At 45.1% G+C, this 20,376-nt stretch overlaps 2 protein-coding genes across 6 annotated transcripts in view; one reads left to right on the plus strand and one right to left on the minus strand.

Annotated features, from left to right (window-relative positions):
- Positions 1–394: 394 nt before the first annotated feature.
- FKBP3 (FKBP prolyl isomerase 3) lies at positions 395–15,120 on the plus strand. The gene is made up of 7 exons (XM_077819721.1): positions 395–562; positions 1,713–1,814; positions 3,399–3,506; positions 4,423–4,558; positions 5,576–5,643; positions 8,426–8,523; positions 14,884–15,120. The coding sequence occupies exons 1-7, from the start codon at positions 458–460 to the stop codon at positions 14,936–14,938; spliced, it is 672 nt and encodes a 223-aa protein (XP_077675847.1). The 5' UTR covers positions 395–457; the 3' UTR covers positions 14,939–15,120.
- A 3,457-nt stretch (positions 15,121–18,577) lies between these two features.
- Positions 18,578–20,376, minus strand: part of PRPF39 (pre-mRNA processing factor 39) — a 30,218-nt gene continuing 28,419 nt past the window's right edge. For all 5 annotated transcript variants that reach the window (XM_077819716.1, XM_077819718.1, XM_077819717.1 and 2 more), the window contains one exon: positions 18,578–19,618. In XM_077819716.1, the coding sequence (XP_077675842.1) occupies positions 19,562–19,618 (57 nt within the window). In that variant the 3' untranslated portion in view covers positions 18,578–19,561. The remainder of the gene's footprint in view (positions 19,619–20,376) is intronic.

Here is a 20,376-nt window from a genome sequence, read left to right on the forward strand (position 1 = left end):
TGGGGGTTCTGGTGCTTTAATTATACCCAGAGAGTCAAAATGGATAAGGACAGGTTTCAGAGTAACACCCGTGCTAGTCTGTATCCGCAAAAAGAAAAGGCTGCATCCGATGAAGTGAGCTGTAGCTCACGAAAGCTTGTGCTCAAATAAATTGGTTAGTCTCTAAGGTGCCACAAATCCTCCTGTTCTTAAAATGGGTAAAGATTACTCTACCGGCCACCCCTCTGGCCCCGCCCACCAAGACCAGGCCCCTCCCCGACCCCACTGGCCCCGCCCACCAACCCCAAGCACCTCCTTTACCCCTCCGGCCCCACCCCCACGCCCAGACCCCGCCCCGCCCCTCTGGCCCCTCCCCCCAGCCCAGGCCCCGCCCACAGCTCTCTGGTCCCTCGCCCCGCCCCCGGCCAGGCGCTGCGCGGGAGCCCTGCGACGGAGGCGGGGGGCGCGGCGCAGCAAAATGGCGGCGGCCCCGCCGCGGCAGTGGAGCGCTGAGGAGCTGCGCAGCGAGGCGCTGCCCAAGAAGGACCTGATCAAGTTCCTGCAGGAGCACGCGGCGCAGGCGGTACGGGCGGAGCGGGGGGAGGGGCCCGCGGCTCGCGGCGGCCGCTCCCGCGCCCTCCTGAGGGCAGCTGCGCAAGGCGCGGCCGGACCCCGCGGCCATCCGGACCTGCCCCCCCCGCCCCCGCTCGCCTCGCCCCCGTCTCCCCCCGGCCGGGCCCCCCTGCTGCCCCCTCCGCTCGCCCAGGCCGGACCCCCCGCCTCGCCCGGGCCCCCCTGCTGCCCCCTCCGCTCGCCCAGGCCGGACCCCCTGCCCCCTTTCCTCCCTCACCTCGCCTCGGCCCGGCCCGGCCCCCCGCTCCCCTCTCGCCTCGCCCTCCCTGCTCCCGCTCCTCCCTCACCTCGCCCCGGCCGGGTCCCCCGCCCCAACTCGCCGGCCCCCCCGCCCCCGCCTCGCCCCGGCCCGGCCCCCCCGTTCCCCCCTCGCCTCGCCCTCCCCCGCCTTCCCCCTCCCCCTCCCGCGCCCCGCCCTACCTGCTCCCGCCCCCGTTCCTCCCGCGCCCCGCCCTACCTGCTCCCGTGCCCCGCCCCGGCCGGGCCCCGTTCCTCCCGCGCCCGCGCCTCACCTTGGCCGGACCCCACGATCCTCCCCAGCCTGCCCCCCCCCCCCGGCCGGGCCCCGTTCCTCCCGCGCCTCACCTTGGCCGGACACCACGATCCTCCCCAGCCTGCCCCCCCACACCTGGACCCCACGATCCTCCCCAGCTTCACCCCCCTGCCCCCAACTCATCCCGGCTGGACCCATGATCCTCTACAACTTCACCCCTCTCCGCCACCCAACTCGTTGCAACCAGATCCTCCAGCTCATCCCCTGCAGGATCCCATGCCCACTCCTCTGGCCCGGTCCCCTGGTTCCACCCCAGCAGGAGAACATGACCACCTCCAACTTCACCCCCAGGCTGCCCCTGTCTCTCGACTCCATCCCAGCTAGTCCCCATGACACCCACACCTCCGACTCCACCCTGGCCGGACACCACCACTCCACCCACCCAGGCACCCCCAAGGGAGTGACAGGTCCATCCTGTGAGAGCCCCCAACTCTCCGAGTGCAACCTGCCACCCCCAGCAGTGCTAGCACCCCAGGGCCCTTTCGCGGCAGACTGCGGGCACGGAAAGCCCTGGCAACTCAGCTAAATTTCCCCTTCTTGTCTCTAGTTTCTTGCAGAACACAAGTTACTGGGGCAAATAAAAAATGTGGCCAAGACTGCAACCAAGGACCAGTTAGTTACGGCCTATAACCAGCTCTTTGAAACTCAGGTGAGTACCTGCCTCTCCTAGGCCTGTATGGGACAAAGAGCCCCTCGTTCTTATAGCACTTGCTTGTGACTGAGAACACAGATGGTTTTCGTTCTAGCCTCATTTCCACGTTCTCCAAACCGTTCGCCTGTTTGGCTGAATTGTTCTGCAGCTGAAGCATATTTTTGTTTTCGAACTTTGAGCAAAATTCTTGCTGCTTTTCATTTGAGTGCGTGAAAATAGTGTTCATCTATTTAAAGGGACATTGTCAACTTCATAATCACACTTGCATTGGAATAGTGAGTGCCTGCTGTGGCTCCTAAGGCAGTCATTTGTAACTGAAAGATGAGATTTTTCTCTGTGCTTTGCTTTATATGTTTGACAGCACTCTCTATAGTCAATTTCATCATTTGTTGATCCTTTGTTCTTGCTGTTTCCTGCACACTCTTGCTAATAACAGCAACAAAATTGGAACTGAAGAGACAGATAGTGTGTGCTCAGAGAGGAAGGAGCTAGAGGGGAAAGAGTCTGATACTGCTTTCAGATCTCAACAAGGGGCCTTCTGAACATTATTACGGGAACAGAAACACCCAGATATTTGATAAAAGTAACTTAAAAATTCTGTGTATGTTATTTATAGGGTGTGCTATCAGAAACACTACTTGTTCAAGTTAAACCAAGTTAATAGAACTTTTTAAAAGGGTATTACCACAATTCACAGACTAACACAAACATGGATGAAGTTTGATAGCTGACACTTGGTATATAAGTAGTTCTCAGTGAGTGATGGTTTTGCTGGGTTTTGAATTTTTCCTTTGACCCATCAAAATTCAGATCATTTGAATATATATTTTTTTAATCTAGAGGAACATGTTTTGATTATGCATGCCCTTCAAAGCAAATTAAGATAACCAGTCATGCAAATACATCCTGTGCATCTTCAGTTGTCAGAAAACATATGACATTTTTTATCCTTTATAAATATCCTGCATCATTATACATATTTAAATAACTCGTATTTCAGTTTGCAGTGTTTTAGTCACCTTGATCCCAGGTTATTAGAGAGGTGAGGTAATATCTTCTATTGGACTAACGTCTGTTAGTGAAAGAGGCCAGGTTTGGGAAAGGTACTCGGAGCATAGCAACTAAGTACAATGTAGAACTGATTGTTTCACATCAGTAGTTACATATTCTAATCTAAGAGACCATTCAAGGTGAAGTGGCCCTCTAGTACCCCCCACAACACACCTCTCAGGATCCCTGGGTCCTACACATGCCTATCACAACAAGGTGGTGTACCTCATCCAGTACGCTAAATGCCCCAATAACAGCTATATGGGTGAAACCAGACAGTCACTACTCTCTTGAATGCACTGTCACAGAAAAATATCACCTGTGGGCAAACACTTCTCATGAAATGATCACCCCATATCTGACCTAGGTACATTGTAGAGCCTTAATACTGCTGACTATTGGAATCCATGGTTGTTTCTCCTCCAGAACTGGTCCTTAAGTATATAAAAGCTGTAAAGTAGATTTTGACAGCCTTTTGAAGGATTTCGTATCCTTTTATGTAGCAGGTAATGATAAATGCTTTCCTTACAGCGCTTTAAAGGCACAGAGAGTGCAGATAAAGTGACGGAACAGGTAAAGAACGTCAAAATTGATGAAGACAAGGCAAAAGAAACTAAGCCTGAAGAGATTGTTGATGAGGTTTGTATAGAAAACTACTCTTTCTAAGATTAGGACTACTGCCTGTGTAGTAGAATAAATGCTTTTGAAACCTTGAATTATAAAAGGTAGAGAATTTGAGTGGGCTGGGTTGAGGGGGATTGGTAATAAAGCATGCAGCCTGGAATGGATCCATAAATTGATTCTGAAATTGTTTAAGATGAACACAACAGTTCTTGGAAGTGAAGTGGTACGGCGGACAAACATTCACTAGTGGGATTTCTGGTTGGATGGCAGTATCCAAGCAGAAAGTGTTAATATGACTGCAAAATGTTTCTTTTATTGGTACAATGTATCCCCTCAGCATTTTCTCTCTTGTTGGAATAGTCACTAACTGGACAGGGGTACATTTGAGGGCCAAAGCCCCATGAAGACATTTTCAGTGATGTTAAGAGAGCTGAGCAGCGTACCATATACAAACTGGTAAAGAGAAATTGAGTGCTCTTGGTTTGCTTTCTCACCAGAAGTGACAGCTGTGAAGTGTTTATTTACAAGTTGTTCTTCATAAGTCTGTATTTGTAGTTTTCTGGAAGACCCTCATCCGATTGAAAAATTGGACCTTAATTTAACTTCTCACTTACCCAGCATATTTTGAGCCAGTAGTCATTCTCATGCAGATTTCTCCTCAAAGTTTTAAATAACTTCGGCATCAGGACCAATCTTGGTTTGGCATAGACTACATTTATATAACCCTTTCCTTCCCAAAGGATGCTAAAGTACCGTACAGACTATATTAATTTAAAAGCATATATGTGGGTGCTGTTCACCTTAGTATCTGAATGTGGTTCGTTCAGTGGCTTAAACTCAATTAGCTTCAGTTAGTCCATCTTGTGCTTTGTTGGTAACTTGGGACGAGTCATTAAGGTTGTGGTAATTCTCTATTTCTATCTTAATTCAGGGTCCACCAAAATATACAAAATCAGTTCTGAAAAAGGGGGATAAAACTAACTTTCCCAAAAAAGGAGATGTCGTTCATTGCTGGTATACGGGAAAGTTACAGGATGGGACTGTCTTCGATACCAATATTCAAACAAGTAAGGTCACATGGATAACAAGGTCTTGCAGGTTTAAAGAGTTCAGATAGTTTCCACAACATATGAGTGGAAGAAATTAGCTGGAACGCTAGTCACCAAGTTGTCTTTATGCTTCTTAAAGGCTTGAATAGCCTGGGTCCTAAGAAACTGCTTCTGCCCCGTGTCCTGTTGCTGTCAGTTATTGGGATGAATCTTTCCAAGAGAGAAAGCAGGGTATTCTTTGAGGACTCACTTTTATAACATGATCCCTGCATCTTGCCATAGGCTACATATGGTATTTCCAGGCCATGGATAATGTGAAACATACTGATTTAGTCAGTCCTGTGGCTTTGCAGAAGGGCAGAGATAAAGGCTTTTAATTCATAAAACTCTGTTTAGCTATAGAGCCTGAGTGGTGGTAGCTTATTTAGCTGCCCAAGCAGACAGCTTGTATAATTATCAGTTAAATGCAAAGATGCTTTGGGGATAAGTGTGTAAAATACATAGCTTATGGGGGAAACAAGTGCTAGAAACATAAATTTTGCAGCAGTTTTATAGCACTGTTAAAAGTAATAGGTTGTAATTGCAATACTATGCAAGATTCAGATCATTGTTTTACAGTCTGTTTTTCTGCTCCAGACATTGTACATAAAATTGGTTCCCTGCTGATTTTATTGAACATGTTGCTTGCCAAATACAGTACCTTCCTGCATTTCTAATACCATAAAAATAGATCTTCTCTGTTTGTTACTTCAGTATCAGCTCTGGTGTTAGTGCAACTTCACTGGTTTAAAGAAACTATGGGCACTTGCATCAAGAGTGAATTTGCCCCATTGTTTGCTATTTCGCTGCTATTTTGAATGATTAAATGATATGAAACATGGGGAAATTCATTTATAGCTCATCTATAATCTATATCTCGGTGCAGTAGATATTTGTGGTGCGTAACTGTAGTGGTAGTTCTAGTCAGAACTATTAGCGTGAGCTAGTTAGTGACTTGACTTTGGCTGAATAAATGTATCTACGAGTGTCTTTCAGGTTCAAAGAAGAAAAAAGGAGCCAAACCTTTAAGCTTCAAAGTTGGCGTAGGAAAAGTTATCAGAGGCGTAAGTAAACCACATAAAAATCTGTCTGTGTCAAAGTCTGATGAAGTCCTCGGTCTGTAGGTTTACCTGTTGGTGTGCATCTGTTGGGTGCTTCTCTGAATTATCTGGAGAAGAGAGTGAGTTTACAGCTCTTATGCCAGGAATATGTTTTATTTCAGTTTTTATATAAATGCCCTCATCTAACTTCCCAGTGCTAGGCCCTCTCCATAACTAAACACGTGGACAGCAGTATTTGAGTGTATGATCTTTGGGTCAGAGACAGTGTGTTAGATATTTGTACAGCATGTAGCACAGTGAACCTTGATTGGAGCCCCTGTGTGCGACAGGCTGAGTTCACAAAGGAGTCTAACTGCTAGGGGTCCTACATCTAGTAGAATTCACAGCCCTGAGTGAGGTGCCTAAGAAAGGGATTCTCAGAACTCAGCAAGCTGAGCCAGGAAACCTAAGCAGAAGCGTGAAATGCAGAAGAAAGGACTGGGGCTCAGGGCCCAGATCCACAGTGATATGCAGGTGCCTAATCCCCATCGGTCCAGACCTTAGGCACCTGTCTGACAGAATGGAGAGAGGCACCTCTCTCTGCTTGGAATTCTCCACCGTGATACCTCTCCTGGAGTCAGGGCCTAAGCAAGATCAGCCCTTTCTTGTGATATGCCAGAGAGACAGGCCACCACCCCACTACAGCAAATAGCGCAGTGGTCAGGGCACTCACTTGGGATGCAAGGGTCCTGTTTTCAGATCCCTGCACTGTCTGATTTAGAGCAGGGACTTGAACCCAGGTCTCCCATGTTTCAGTTGAGTGCCCTATGGGGGAGAGGAGGGTTTCTCTGTATAATTAATATTCATTAGGGCAAAAAAAAAAAGAGAGAGTTAGCAAGTATCTCAGTACCCAAATGGTTAGGAAGTCAAGTTCAAGGCCCTGTCCCAGTGTATAGTCAGGTTTTTTTAGATAGTGGACCAGCACCAACAAAAGCGATAGACCTGCCACAGAATAGTCAGGTACTTGGTGGTTAGGGCACTCTCCTGGCATGTGGGGGCCCTGGGGCCAAATCCCTGCTCCAAATCAGGCTGAGTGACTGTCACACAACCCAGGTCAGGGCCCTAACCACTGAGCTAATGGGTATTCTGGTACAGATAGCCCCAAGAATTCCGAACTTTGCCCTGGGCTGTCATATGCAAGTTAGGTCTTCTGAGAGCATATATACCAGAGTGGCCCTGTAGGTGAGAGATGCGGAGGAATGCCTAGTTTGAGAAATCTGATAAGGCTTGCCTGAGCGAGGGCTCTGACAAGCTTGCCCACCCATGGAAACCTATGCATGAAGTGGTGATTTAGGTGCCTAGAAGGTTTGGTGGCAGCTGAGTGGTGGTTTTGTGAATGTCAATTGTGCCTAAGGAGGCATCTAGGCACCCAAGTCCCTTTGTGCATCTAGCCCTACCACAATGCAAATTGACAGTATGTGCTGGTTCCAGTAACCTGACAGGTCAGTCAACATATCCTTATCTCCCGCCAGAGCCCCTCTTCTATCCACTCAGTCACCCCTCATGCCACAGCTGAACAGACGAGCTAAACAGTATCCTGAACTATTCCCAAGCTCTGATGCGTGTCATGGTGTCAGAAGAACAGCTGCGAGCCAGTATGTTGTATCTGGATTTCACTTCAGAACTCTGAAGAGCTGATCACACTTCTTTGCACTTAAGCTTGATCCTTGCACAGGGCACAACATGGAGCTCCAGTCTGTCACTAGTGCAAGTGAAGGCTACTTTTAAGAGGATGGGTAGCTAAGTAAAGCCCTAGGTATAGTCCTCTGGACAAAGCAGATGTGTCAAGCCCTTTACACAACTGCCTGCCTACTTACCTTGGAGAGCCTAGAGAATGGGGGCAGGTGTGGATGCTGCATGGGTATGTCTGAGGAGATGTGGGTGTATCATCTCATAATGAGGTGCTTAGCTACAGGCCCTGCTCGTTGTCTCCCTTCTATTACTGGACAGTAGTAACTTGGTGGCCGCCCTGCTGCATTTCTCAGTGCAGGATCAGGTTCCTCACCAGTGCCATGCACGACTGCTGTGGCTCGGCATGGATGTACTGTGACAGCTACTTACGGAGGGGGACACCCCCAAAATATCATTGGTCTTGTGCCACTTGCTTCAGTTTTTTGTGATAAGCTTTAGTCTCTTGCTATAACACTTCCATGCTTGGATTGTTGCCATACACCTCAAACAGCTGAGATCTGAATACCACCTGTTATCTGATAAGCTGATACCGTGCTAAACTCTGAACACTAGCTATGAGGTTTGGCATGGGGAGGGACAAGCACTGAGAGATAAAATTAGTTATCAAACTTCATAAACCCCAGCTGGATAACGGCTTATCTGTAAATCCCAAAATAAGTGGAATCTGTGAAAACACACACTCTGAGTTTCATATTCTTATTGAAATAAGAAAGATTTGGCCTACTAGTATCTTCACATCAGGGGATACTAAACTTCAGAGGCTAGTTTCCACTGTACTGTATGTGCCTGGGCTATAAATCCAAATCCGTGGCAATAAATCCTAGAACAGCTCTTGAGCAGGTGTTACTGTGGGAACATTTTCATTTTTTAAAAGGAAAAATCCAGTTGTCGAACACTACTGCTTGGAAGGCCATCTGCAGTTAGTTAAGCTGCAAGCTGGGAAGCATTTATTGGTGTGTGTGTTCTGGCTCAGAGCTCAAGTACTTAAAAGAATAGAGTTGGAAATTACATCTTTTTTTTTGAAGTTCATGTTACAACATACTTTCTTTTTTAGTGGGATGAAGCTCTGTTGACAATGACTAAAGGGGAGAAGGCTCATCTGGAAATTGAACCTGAATGGGCTTATGGGAAGAAAGGGCAGCCTGATGCCAAGTATCCTTTTACTTGAAAATATGAACAGGACTGAATGTACCTTTTGGGAACGTCCTTGTTATTCTTCAAGTCTCTTTGCAGTAAGATTTTTCCTGCTGGAAACATATAACCAAGGCAAAGATGGATTTCTGGCGGGGTGTACGTTGGCAACATGGTGCTTGACTTACAGAACAGGACCATTTTGGAGTGTGCGCTCACTCTTTCTCTGTCTCTCTCTCAGCAGCCCCTGCCATGCACACTTGTTTCAGAGATTGTTGCCTCTGCTTAGCAGTTAATACAGTGGGAAAAGAGCAGACTTGTACTACTGGCTGTCACAAACACGCACTTGGCAGGACAAAGGCCTTGCAGGCAGGGATCTGGCAATGGAATATACATTTGCAGTTACAGGTTGGCTAAGGGTGGAAGCCTAAGTGAATATGGGGGAATTAATGTATGTATGGATTTCAAAATGCTAATGACGGTTTATGCTTTAAAAATGTGTCCTAGCTGAACTAGGAGCAGGACATCCTAAGTGAGGCATGACACTAGTTTGGGAACAGGGATGACTTGCCATTCTTCCATTCATAGCTTCATTGGCATAGTTCTTCCTCTCTCCTCTGTATGTAAGTATGCATTCTCCTAAATGTTTCCACCTCCAGCACTGAAACAAATTCAGTGATCTATCGGGACCATATAAGGGTAGTAAAGAGGTAACTTGCTGTGCTTTAAATGAAGGGGAATCCGATTCTATTAGAATTCTTTGAGGGGATGGACCAGGGGGATCCAGTGGATATAGTGTACTTGGACTTTCAAGAAGCCTTTGACAAGATTCCTCACGGGCTCTTAAGTAAAGTAAGCTCTCATGGGACAAGAGGGAAGGTTCTCTCATGGATCAGTAACTGGTTAAAAGTAGGGTGACCATATTTCCCTATGCTGAATACAGGGCACCTGTTAAAATAACTTGTATGCAAGCGAGTTCAATGGCAATCAGTCAGAACTATGCAGTACAAACATTCAATTAACATCAAGTTGACTGAGCCCTTGTTAAAAAGAAATACTGTGTAGGATTCTTTTTATTTACCTTATCTTTAAAGCTTTAGGGTTAACATGTGGCAAGGTGACACACACACACACGCTCCTGTACACCTCTCTCACATGGTGTGGGGGTGACCAATCGACCTGACCCTCCCTGCCCAGCCCTCTCCACTGTCAATGCCTGGCTTGGCCCCTGGGACAGACCCGCCTCTCCTGGTACCTGGCACCATGTCTTTCCAAGGCAACACGGGCTGGGGAGAGGGAGGCATGTTTTTAAGAAGTTGGGACACCTGCAGGGGGGCTTAAATATGGGACTGTCCCTTTAAAAATGGGATACCTGGTCACACTAGTTAAAAAAACACACACACACAGTCAACCTGTGGAACTCGTTGACAGGATGTTGTGAAGGTCAAAACTATAACTGGGTTTAAAAAAAATTAGATTAAGTTCATGGAGGATAGGTCCATCAATGGGTATTAGCCAAGCTGGTCAGGGATGCAATCCCATGCTCTGGGGTCCCTAAACCTCTGACTGCCAGAAATTGGGATTGGATGACTGAGGATGGATCACTTGATTGCCCTGTTCTGTTCATTCCCTCTGGCACTGACCACTGTCAGAAGACAGGATACTGGGCTACTTGGACCATTGGTCTGACCCAGTATGGTCATTCTTATGTTCTTAACAACCGGGGTGGGAGAAAGAGAGAAGTCTGTTGTCATTGCTTCAGCAGCAAAGAGAAGAGGAAGTAGTGAGATTCATCTGCGCTTATGTTCCAGAATGCCTCTGGCCGGAGGACACAAGGAGAAAACAGGAGTGGGCTGACCTGCTGAACACTCCCTACATCCTACGTGTCTCTGTTCCTTGCTAGCTTTTTGTGCTGCTGGTAGGAGGGGGAGAAAGGGAAAATACCCCCTTTGTCTCCAGCATCTCAACTTGTGCCCCCTGGTGACTTGTCTGCCTGGTGCGAAGGTTGCGGATCTGAGTTATCTAGATAGACTTACGTGTAGCGCTGGGGAGGAGCTGGTGGTCGTGGTACATGTAGGTACCTATGATGTAGGGAAGGGTCAGAGAGATATCCTGGAGGCCAAATTTAGGCTGCCAGGAAAGAGACTGAAATCCAGGACCTCTAGGGTGGCATTCTCAGAAATGCTACCAGTTCCATGTGCAGGGCCAGGTAGGCAGGCAGAGCTTCAGAGTCTCAATGCGTGCATGAGACAATGGTGTAGAGAGGAGGAGTTTAGATTTATTAGGAACTGGAGAAACTTTTGGGATGGGGGAGCCTATACAGGAAGGATGGGCTCCACCTAAACCAGAGTGGATCCAGGCTGCTGACACTTAACATTAAAAAGTTTGCAGAGTAGTTTTTAAAGTAAGAGATCGGGGGGAGGAGCCGATGGCTGCAGAGGCACACCTGGGTCGGACAGAGACTTCTCTTAGAGGCAAGTCTATTGATAGACATTCTCTAGGGTTTAATCAGGAGGAGGGGATGGAAGAGGACAAAGTATGGGCCAGATCAGATGAGAAACATTCACAAAGAATCTGACACATCAGAAAAGGGCAGACAAATAAGCAGTGACAAGTTTTTAAAGTGCTTGTACACAAATGCTAGAAGTCTAAATAATAAGATGGGTGAACTAGAGTGCCTCGTGTTAAAGGAAAATATTGATATAATAGGCATTACAGAAACCGGGTGGAGTGAGGACAATCAATGGGACACAATCATTCCGGGGTACAAAATATATCGGAAGGATAGAACAGGTCATGCGGAGGGGCGGGGAGTGGCACCATATGGTAAAGAAAATGTAGAATCAAATGAAATAAAAATCTTAAATGAATCCACATGTTCCATAGAATCTCTGTGGATAGTAATTCCATGCTCTAATAAGAATATAACAGTAGTCATCTATTATCGACCACCTGACCAGGACAGTGATAGTGACGATGAAATGTTAAGGGAGATTAGAGAGGCTATCAAAATAAAAAGACTCAATAATAGTGGGGGATTTCAATTATCCCCATATTGACTGGGTACATATAACATCAGGACGAAATGCAGAGACAAAATTTCTCAATACTTTAAATGACTGCTCTTTGGAGCAGCTGGTACAGGAACCCACAAGGGGAGAGGCAACTCCTGATCTAGTCCTGAGTGGAGCGCAGGATCTGATCCAAGAGGTAACTATAACAGGACTGCTTGGAAACAGTGACCACAGTATAACAACATTTAACATTCCTACGGTGGGAAGAACACCTCAACAGTCCAACACTGTGGCATTTAATTTCAGAAAGGGGAACTATGCGAAAACGAGGAGGTTAGTTAAACAGAAATTAAAAGGTCCAGTGACTAGAGTGAAATCCCTGCAAGCTGCATGGACACTTTTCAAAGACACCATCATAGAGGCTCAACTTCAACGTATACCCCAAATTAAAAAACACAGTAAAAGAACTAAAAAAGAGCCACCGTGGCTTAACAACAAAGTGAAAGAAGTAGTGAGAGATAAAACGGCATCTTTTAAAAAGTGGAAGTCAAATCCTAGTGAGGTAAATAGAAAGGAGCATAAACACTGCCAAATTAAATGTCAAAATGTAATAAGAAAAGCCAAAAAGGAATTTGAAGACCAGTTAGCCAAAAACTCAAAAGGTAATAAAATGTTTAAGTACTTCAGAAGCAGGAAGCCTGCTAAACAACCAGTGGGGCCTCTGGACGATCGAGATACAAAAGGAGCACTTAAAGACGATAAAGTCATCGCGGAGAAACTAAATGAATTCTTTGCTTCAGTCTTCACGGCTGAGGATGTGAGGGAGATTCCCAAACCTGAGCGGTCTTTTGTAGGTGACAAATCTGAGGAATTGTCACAGATTGAAGTGACACTAGAGGAGGTTTTGGAATTAATTGAGAAACTGAACAGGAACAAGTCACCGAGACCAGATGGCATTCACCCAAGAGTTCTGAAAGAACTCAGATGTGAAACTGCGGAACTATTAACCATAGTTAATAGTTCCGCAGTTTCACATCTGAGTTCTTTCAGAACTCTTGGGTTTCCACAGTATGCATCCGATGAAGTGAGCTGTAGCTCACGAAAGCTCATGCTCAGATAAATTGGTTAGTTTCTAAGGTGCCACAAGTACTCCTTTTCTTTTAACTATGGTTTGTAACCTGTCCTTTAAACCAGCTACTGTACCCAATGACTGGAAGATAGCTAATGTAATGCCACTATTTAAGAAGGGCTCTAGAGGTGATCCTGGCAGTTACAGACTGGTAAGTCTAACGTCAGCATGGGGCAAAGTAGTTGAAACAATCATAAAGAATAAAATGATCAGATACATAGAAGAACATACATTGTTGTTCAAAAGTCAACATGGTTTCTGTAAAGGGAGATCATGTCTTACTGATCTATTAGAATTCTTTGAGGGGGTCAACAAACATGTGGACAAGGGGGATCCAGTGGACATAGTGTACTTAGATTTCCAGAAAGTCTTTGACAAGGTCCCTCACCAAAGGTTCTTACGTAAATTAAATTGTCATGGGATAAGAGGGATGATCCTTTCATGGATTGAGAACTGGCTAAAAGACAGGGAACAAAGGGAGGAATAAATAGTAAATTTTCAGAAAGGAGAGGGGTAACTAGTGGTGTTCTCCAAGGGTCAGTCCTAGGACCAGTCCTATTCAACTTACTCATAAATGATCTGGAGAAAGGGGTAAATAGCGAGGTGGCAAAGTTTGCAGATGATACTAAACTGCTCAAGATAGTTAAGCCCAAAGCAGACTGTGAAGAACTTCAAAAAGATCTCACAAACCTAAGTGATTGGGCAACAGAAATTTAATTTAATTAATGTGGATAAATGTAATGCACAATGGAAAAAATAATCCCAACTATACATACAATATGATGGGGGCTAATTTAGCTACAACTAATCAGGAGAAAGATCTTGGAGTCATCGTGGATAGTTCTCTGAAGATGTCCACACAGTGTGCAGCAGCAGTCAAAAAGCAAACAGGATGTTAGGAATCATTAAAAAAGGGGTAGAGAATAAGACTGAGAATATCTTATCGCTCTTATATAAATCCATGGTACGCCCACATCTTGAATACTGCGTACAGATGTGGTCCCCTCATCTCAAAAGAGAGATACTGGCATTAGAAAAGGTTCAGAAAAGGGCAACTAAAATGATTTGGGGTTTGGAATGGGTCCTATATGAGGAGTGGTTAAAGCGGCTAGGATTTTTCAGCTTGGAAAAGAGGAGGCTAAGGGGGGAGATGATAGAGGTCTATAAAATCATGAGTGGTGTGGAGAAAGTGAATAAGGAAAAGTTACTTACTTGTTCCCATAATATAAGAACTAGGGGCCACCCAATGAAATTAATGGGTAGCAGGCTTAAAACAAATAAAAGGAAGTTCTTCACACAGCGCACAGTCAACCTGTGGAACTCCTTGCCTGAGGAGGTTGTGAAGGCTAGGACTATAACAGAGTTTAAAAGAAAACTGGATAAATTCATGGAGGTTAAGTCCATTAATGGTTATTAGCCAGGATGGGTAAGCAATAGTGTCCCTAGCCACTGTTTGTCAGAGAGTGGAGATGGATGGCAGACGAGAGATCACTTGATCATTACCTGTTAGGTTCACTCCCTCTGGGGCACCTGGCATTGGCCCCTGTCGGTAGACAGGATAGTGGGCTGGGTGGACCTTTGGTCTGACCCAGTATGGCCATTCTTATGTTCCCAGATCAGCAAACAGGGCTAATGGAAAGCAGACAGGGACACCCATTGCAAAACTGCTCAGCAGACTCCCAGCCATGCTCCCCCCTCTATAGCTGACGGATGGTTGGAGGCTACAGTTCTTCCCTTGCTCCTACTTTGTGGCTCTTTTTGGACCTGCAGCTCTGCCAATGAGACATGTTGATGCTCTGTCCGGAGTCTTGTGCTACTTTTGCCCCTCTTCCTGCTAGAAGCTGAATCAGCAACGTTAATAGTACCCTAAAATGAGGAAGATTTATGGCTTTATGCTGCTCCTGACTTGCTTACATCACTACCCTAGCTGGGCTTTACGAGGGGGAAAGTCTCATGCCACAAGCATTTCATTAAGACCTTGTGAAATCTACCTGCTGAGCAGTTGGCACAGAGTGTTTCGTATGGTCACTGCCATGTTACAGATACAGTGAATGATTTAATAGCTTGCTTTTAGCATGTAAACTAGTGGAGGTGAAAACTTTTCTTGCTAGAGGTTACTGAAATGTCAAACTTTGAAGTGTCAGGTTGAACAACAGGTGGTAAGTCACAAGTTATATCTAGCCAGTTCATATATCCAACTGGATTATGTTAAAATGTCTTTAACTCTTGTGCAAACAGGATTCCTCCAAATGCAAAGCTCTTTTTTGAAGTTGAATTGGTGGATATTGATTGATACGAAGAATTTGTTCCTTTAGTGCTGTGAATTCATCAATAAGTGAGAAGACATCTGCCAACTGCAATTCTGTTCTTACTGCTTCAGGAAATGTTACAACTATGGCCTTCTGTATTGAAAATCATTTTGTTTTTTTTCTCAATCGCTGTACAGTAAAACATCACTAAAGAAAACAGATTATAGATGCAGGTAGTTTGACTTCTTTTTTTCCTTGTGCTTCCATACTTCAGTAAACTTATCTGGAAAATCTGTTCTTCTGCAGTGGAAGCAGACGCTGGGTTTATTTGTAAGTTGGCTTTGTAGAATCTGTTGCAATGAGGGGGAAGGGAAACCCACTTAAATTTTGTCAGCATTTTTCCCTCCATTTTGGCCTGGGTGCTAAACCCTCCCTTCAGTGCTGTTGTACGTCTACCTCCTCTAAGCTCCTAGCAGTGCCTGGTTCAGATCCATGTAAGCGGTGTCTGTCTTTCCACTTTTGTAGTTTGGCTCATGGAAAACACCATAGGTTGAGCAAGGAATGTATTAGCCTCTTCAGCCTTACCAACCTCTTACTGCAGTTGGCTAAGTTGTCTTTAGTTTAGCTTTCTGATCACAGCAGTGACACAAGAGTGGATTTTTTTAGTGGTCAGCTAAACTGGACTCTATTTGGAAAGGGGGAGGACAGAAAGAAACAGACAGCGCTAGGAAATAAATTAGTAAGAACCTCACAGTAACCTTCCAGGCATTGCTCAAGATTTAGCTGAACCCTCTGGAGGTCATGACATCTAGTTCCTCTTGACCTTTTTCATTAACCATCGGAACAGTTGACCATAGGTTGCTGTGGGTTCTCCATCTGACAATTTTAAAATCAGGAACAGATGTTTTGTGAGAGTTGTGGTAAGGTACTTAAATTTTCTGTGCAGTTTCCCCATTTATGAAATGCATTATGTGCTTACCTAGTCATTTTTAAGACTTTCAGATACACAATTTAAGGTGGCATCTATGGTTGATTTGCATTTGTTTTTTATACATAGGAAGTGTGGCATCCCAAGTGTTGCAGTAGTGAAAGAGGAAGAGGTCCATGGGGTGGTATTACACATACTCAGATTTTACAGCTGAGTGAAGTCAGGGAGCAAGTTTGCAACGTGTTTGCATCAGGCCTGGTCAGGCAAGCGCCACAGTCCCATCTCATTGCTTGGGTTGTTGCAGGCTGAGCACTGCAGAACACCAACTCTGTTTTGTAGCCTTGACTTCCATTGTAGGACTCTTGTATCTCTGCTTCAGAATTTAGGACTAGGTCTTCTCAATTAACTGAGGGGTCTGGCACTTGGGGATGTGAGGCAGATCCAGCAGTGGAAAATTACATTTAAGTTTCACATGCTCAATACTGCCATACTAGTCTCTCGTGGAGGTTTAATATAAGGTGTCTGGGTGAGGAGGGGCAAGTTCCTTGAGATTCTCCCCCCTCAGGTTCCAGGACTGTTAACTGTGTGTGTCACTCTGAACCTTATATCTGCAGAAAGGCATGATGGGTGAGGTAATATGTTACTGGAGCAATGTCTGTTGATGAAAGTCAGGCTTTTGAGTTTATACAGACTCTGCTTAAGATCTAGGAAAGGTACATAGCCCTGGTCTACAAATACCAATCTGTCAGCATAACAGGCTTTGTCTCCACTAGCACTTTCCTTGTTAAAGCTTTTGTCATTCAGGGGTGTGAAAACACCCCCCCCACAACAAAAGTTTTAACGCTAGAAAGTACTGGTGCGGACAGGGCTTCATCAGTAGGAGCCGCTCTCCTGAGAGCAAAGCTACCGCCCCTTGGCGGGGGTGGTTTTATTTTGTCGTCAGGGACAAAGAGCAGCTACACTGCCTGTTGTAAGGTGTGCAGTGTAGATGTAGCCTAAGTTGCTCAGGGAAATCCACACCCTTGAGCAACAGTTATACCATCATAAGCCCCAGTGTAGACAGCGCAGTGTTGCTAGGAGGGCTTCTCTCATCAGCATAGCTACTGCCTCTCCATGAGGTGGAGTACCGACACTAGAGATGCTCTCCTGTCAGCATAGGGAGCACCTTTACTACGTGGTACAGGGGCACAAGTGCAGCCCTGTAAGCGTAGACAAGCACTTAGTGATGAAGTGAGCTGTAGCTCACGAAAGCTCATGCTCAAATAAATTGGTTAGTCTCTAAGGTGCCACAAGTACTCCTTTTCTTTTTGCAAATACAGACTAACACGGCTGTTACTCTGAAACCAGCTAAATACAAGGTAAAGCAAAGTGTTAAGCACAGGAATTAACACATTACAAGAAACCATTCAAGGTGAAGTGGGCAGTTAACAGCTCCCCATCAGAGGACAAAAGAAATTAGTGGGTACAGATGGTTCTAGTACAGGGGTTCTCAAACTGGGAGTTGGGACCCCTCAGGGGGTCTCGAGGATATTACATAGGGGGTTGTGAGCTGTCAACCTCCACTCCAAATCTGGCTTTGCCTCCAGGATTTATAATGGTGTTAAATATATAAAAGTGTCTTTAATTTATAAAGGGGGGTGGCATTCAGAGGCTTGCTATGCAAAAGGGGGCACCAGTACAAAAGTTTGAGAACCACTGTTCTAGTAAGCCTTAAATCCAGTGTCTTTATGGGAGTCCATGATAGCTACAGATGTCAGCATGAAGTGATAGAAACAGCTACAACTGTAGTTGAGGGCTCTTGTTCGGAACATCACTTGGGCTTACAGTGCGTTATCATCCAACTTAAGTTCTCAGCCAGTTTTGGCTTTAATTTATATATTATATATAAAAACCACACACACACACGAGCTGTGTGACAGCACCAGCTTCCAGCCACTGGCGAACATTTAAAAGGAACTGTTAGATACACTAGAAAAGGATTTGACCCACAAGCTAATTAATAATTTATGATTTGATACCTAGCTGCAGGGGCTATAAACAATTTTCCAACAGTAGTAAACAGACCAGAATAAAAGACTCTTAGGAGCCATTAGTAATTAATGGTACATAATTGAAAACATGCTTAGGCACATAAGTCCCTTCCAGTTCAGTCAAGAAAAGCTTTTTCTATTTTTAAGGTTTAGGTGCTGTTTGTGGACAGAGGTAAATAGTTTTCTGAATGCAGTTCAGGCCCACATGGCAAATCATAAATCTAAAACTAGATGAGCCTAAAGCACTCTTCTCCCATACTTCCTCCCCCATAAACTAGATGAAATTTAAAAGGTACATTTGCACCTCCACTGCATAGGGGTTTAGTTCAAACATCTTCACCTATCCCCCACCACTTTTAATGCAGCACAATATGTGCTGGAAGAATGATATTCAAAAGTGTGCTCTACAAAGCTTAAGGCTGGAGGTGGCCTCTCTAGAAAAGAGCAAATGGAGAACCCCTGTGCTGCAGAAGTTCAGTGTGCACTTCCATTTCAAAATACCAGTGGCTTGCTAGCTTAATTTTGGTGTTCAAACCCATCTGCATTATAGGAGAGCAAAGGTCAACACAGAACCTCAGTTAACAGTACTTCCATGTTTTAAAGGATGTTTTAGCCCAGAGTTAGTTATGCTAGTAGTCGTAGTTGCATTGTTAAGGACATAGGTACATCTACACTGCAATTAAACACCCATGGCTGTTGGGTCAGCTTACTTGGGCCTGGGCTCAACTGTCAACAGTGCAATTTGATAGCCCCATGAGTCTGAGGCAGCTGACACAGGCCAGCTGTGGGTGTTTAATTGCAGTGTAGACATACAAGTTTTTCCAACGGCATAACAATGAGTTTTTACATTCACAATGTTTTAATGGGATAGCAAAGAGAAAATCCAACAAAGCTCAAAGAATTACTGAATAATTCCTTGGTTTTATTACAAAAGAGAATGATCACTTTGATCAAAATGAAAAAGTTTACTCACAACTTGTACATGAGAATTCTAAATTACAAACATCCACCCCAAACACCATCGTTTCAGTGCCTTTTTAAAAAAGGGATGCAACCATTTTGCACTGCATTTAATTTGTGACTCTATGTAAAATATAAAATACACATTATAACTTTCAAATGTTGACATTACTGTATGCATTATGATCATGGCAATAGACTCATTAGGGCACTGCTCACTTGGACCATGAAAAATTTCACTGGAGGAGCCGGGTAGGAAATGAGGTTTTTGGATAGTGAAGAGGAGAGCAGGTAAAGATGAAAAAAATTAAAGGGGGCTGCTCATGTTCATAGACCTTTCCACACTGTTCACCTCTTGAATTGGCTACTGTGATGAACACTGGACATCAGAATTTCCTCATTGCTTAAAAGAGGATTGTAGCTTGAAGGATTTAAAAATCCTTACTGAAGCAATGCTAACTCAAAACAGAACGCAACAAAAAAAGCCTCCAGATAATTTTTCCGTAAGTTAGTGTGGGAAATAAAGTTGCATTTATGGTAACTAGCAGCGTACAGAGATCAATGCATCATTTACCAACACACAAATCTTGCTTCACGTATCCTGTGAACATGGGCTTGTTTCACATGCAAAAAGACAAAACTGCAGGTATTACAATAGTTCATTTGTTCACATCCCTAATTTAAAAAAATATATTTTCATACTCCCATCTTTGCTGAACCACCACAATGAACTCCAGTCTCTCTTCTGATCAGGTTGGAGGGGGAGCATAATACTGTCCATAATTCCAGGCATTCTGGTAGTTGTACTGGAAAAGAGACATCATGGGGAAAATGAGCAGAAATCATTTTTCAAATATATTTGATATGTTGCAGTTTCAGACTACCTCCACACATCATGCCAGAAAAGAATACTTACCCTGCACTGACTGGGATGATTTAGTTGGGGTTGGTCTAGATGACCTCCTCAGGTCCCTTCCAACCCTAATCTTCTCTGGTTCTATGACTGGTTCTTCAAGGTGGTATAGTCAGTGTGCATCTCCCTGTGGGAGCACACGCGCCACAAGACTGGAATCTTTTGAACTGCTGTGGCCATCAGAGCTGCATGTGCACCCTGTGCCCTCAAGCGAGAGCATTAAGGGCAGGGAGGCCACAACCCTGCAGCAGTTCCCTCACAAATCAAAGCCTGCGGTTGGTACAGACTCTGGAAAGTGGGGTTTGAGGGCAGATCATGGGATCTACAGACTACAGACTAGGGACCGAATGGCTAGGCAGCAGTTCTGCGGAAAAGGACCTAGGGGTGGCAGTGGATGAGAAGCTGGATATGAGTCAGCAGTGTGCCCTTGTTGCCAAGAAGGCCAATGGCATTTTGGGATGTATAAGTAGGGGCATAGCGAGCAGATCGAGGGACGTGATCGTTCCCCTCTATTCGACATTGGTGAGGCCTCATCTGGAGTACTGTGTCCAGTTTTGGGCCCCACACTACAAGGAGGATGTGGATAAATTGGAGAGAGTCCAGCGAAGGGCAACAAAAATGATTAGGGGTCTAGAACACGTGACTTATGAG

This window comes from Eretmochelys imbricata, chromosome 6 (genome assembly GCF_965152235.1).
Source record: "Eretmochelys imbricata isolate rEreImb1 chromosome 6, rEreImb1.hap1, whole genome shotgun sequence".
NCBI lineage: Eukaryota > Metazoa > Chordata > Testudines > Cheloniidae > Eretmochelys > Eretmochelys imbricata.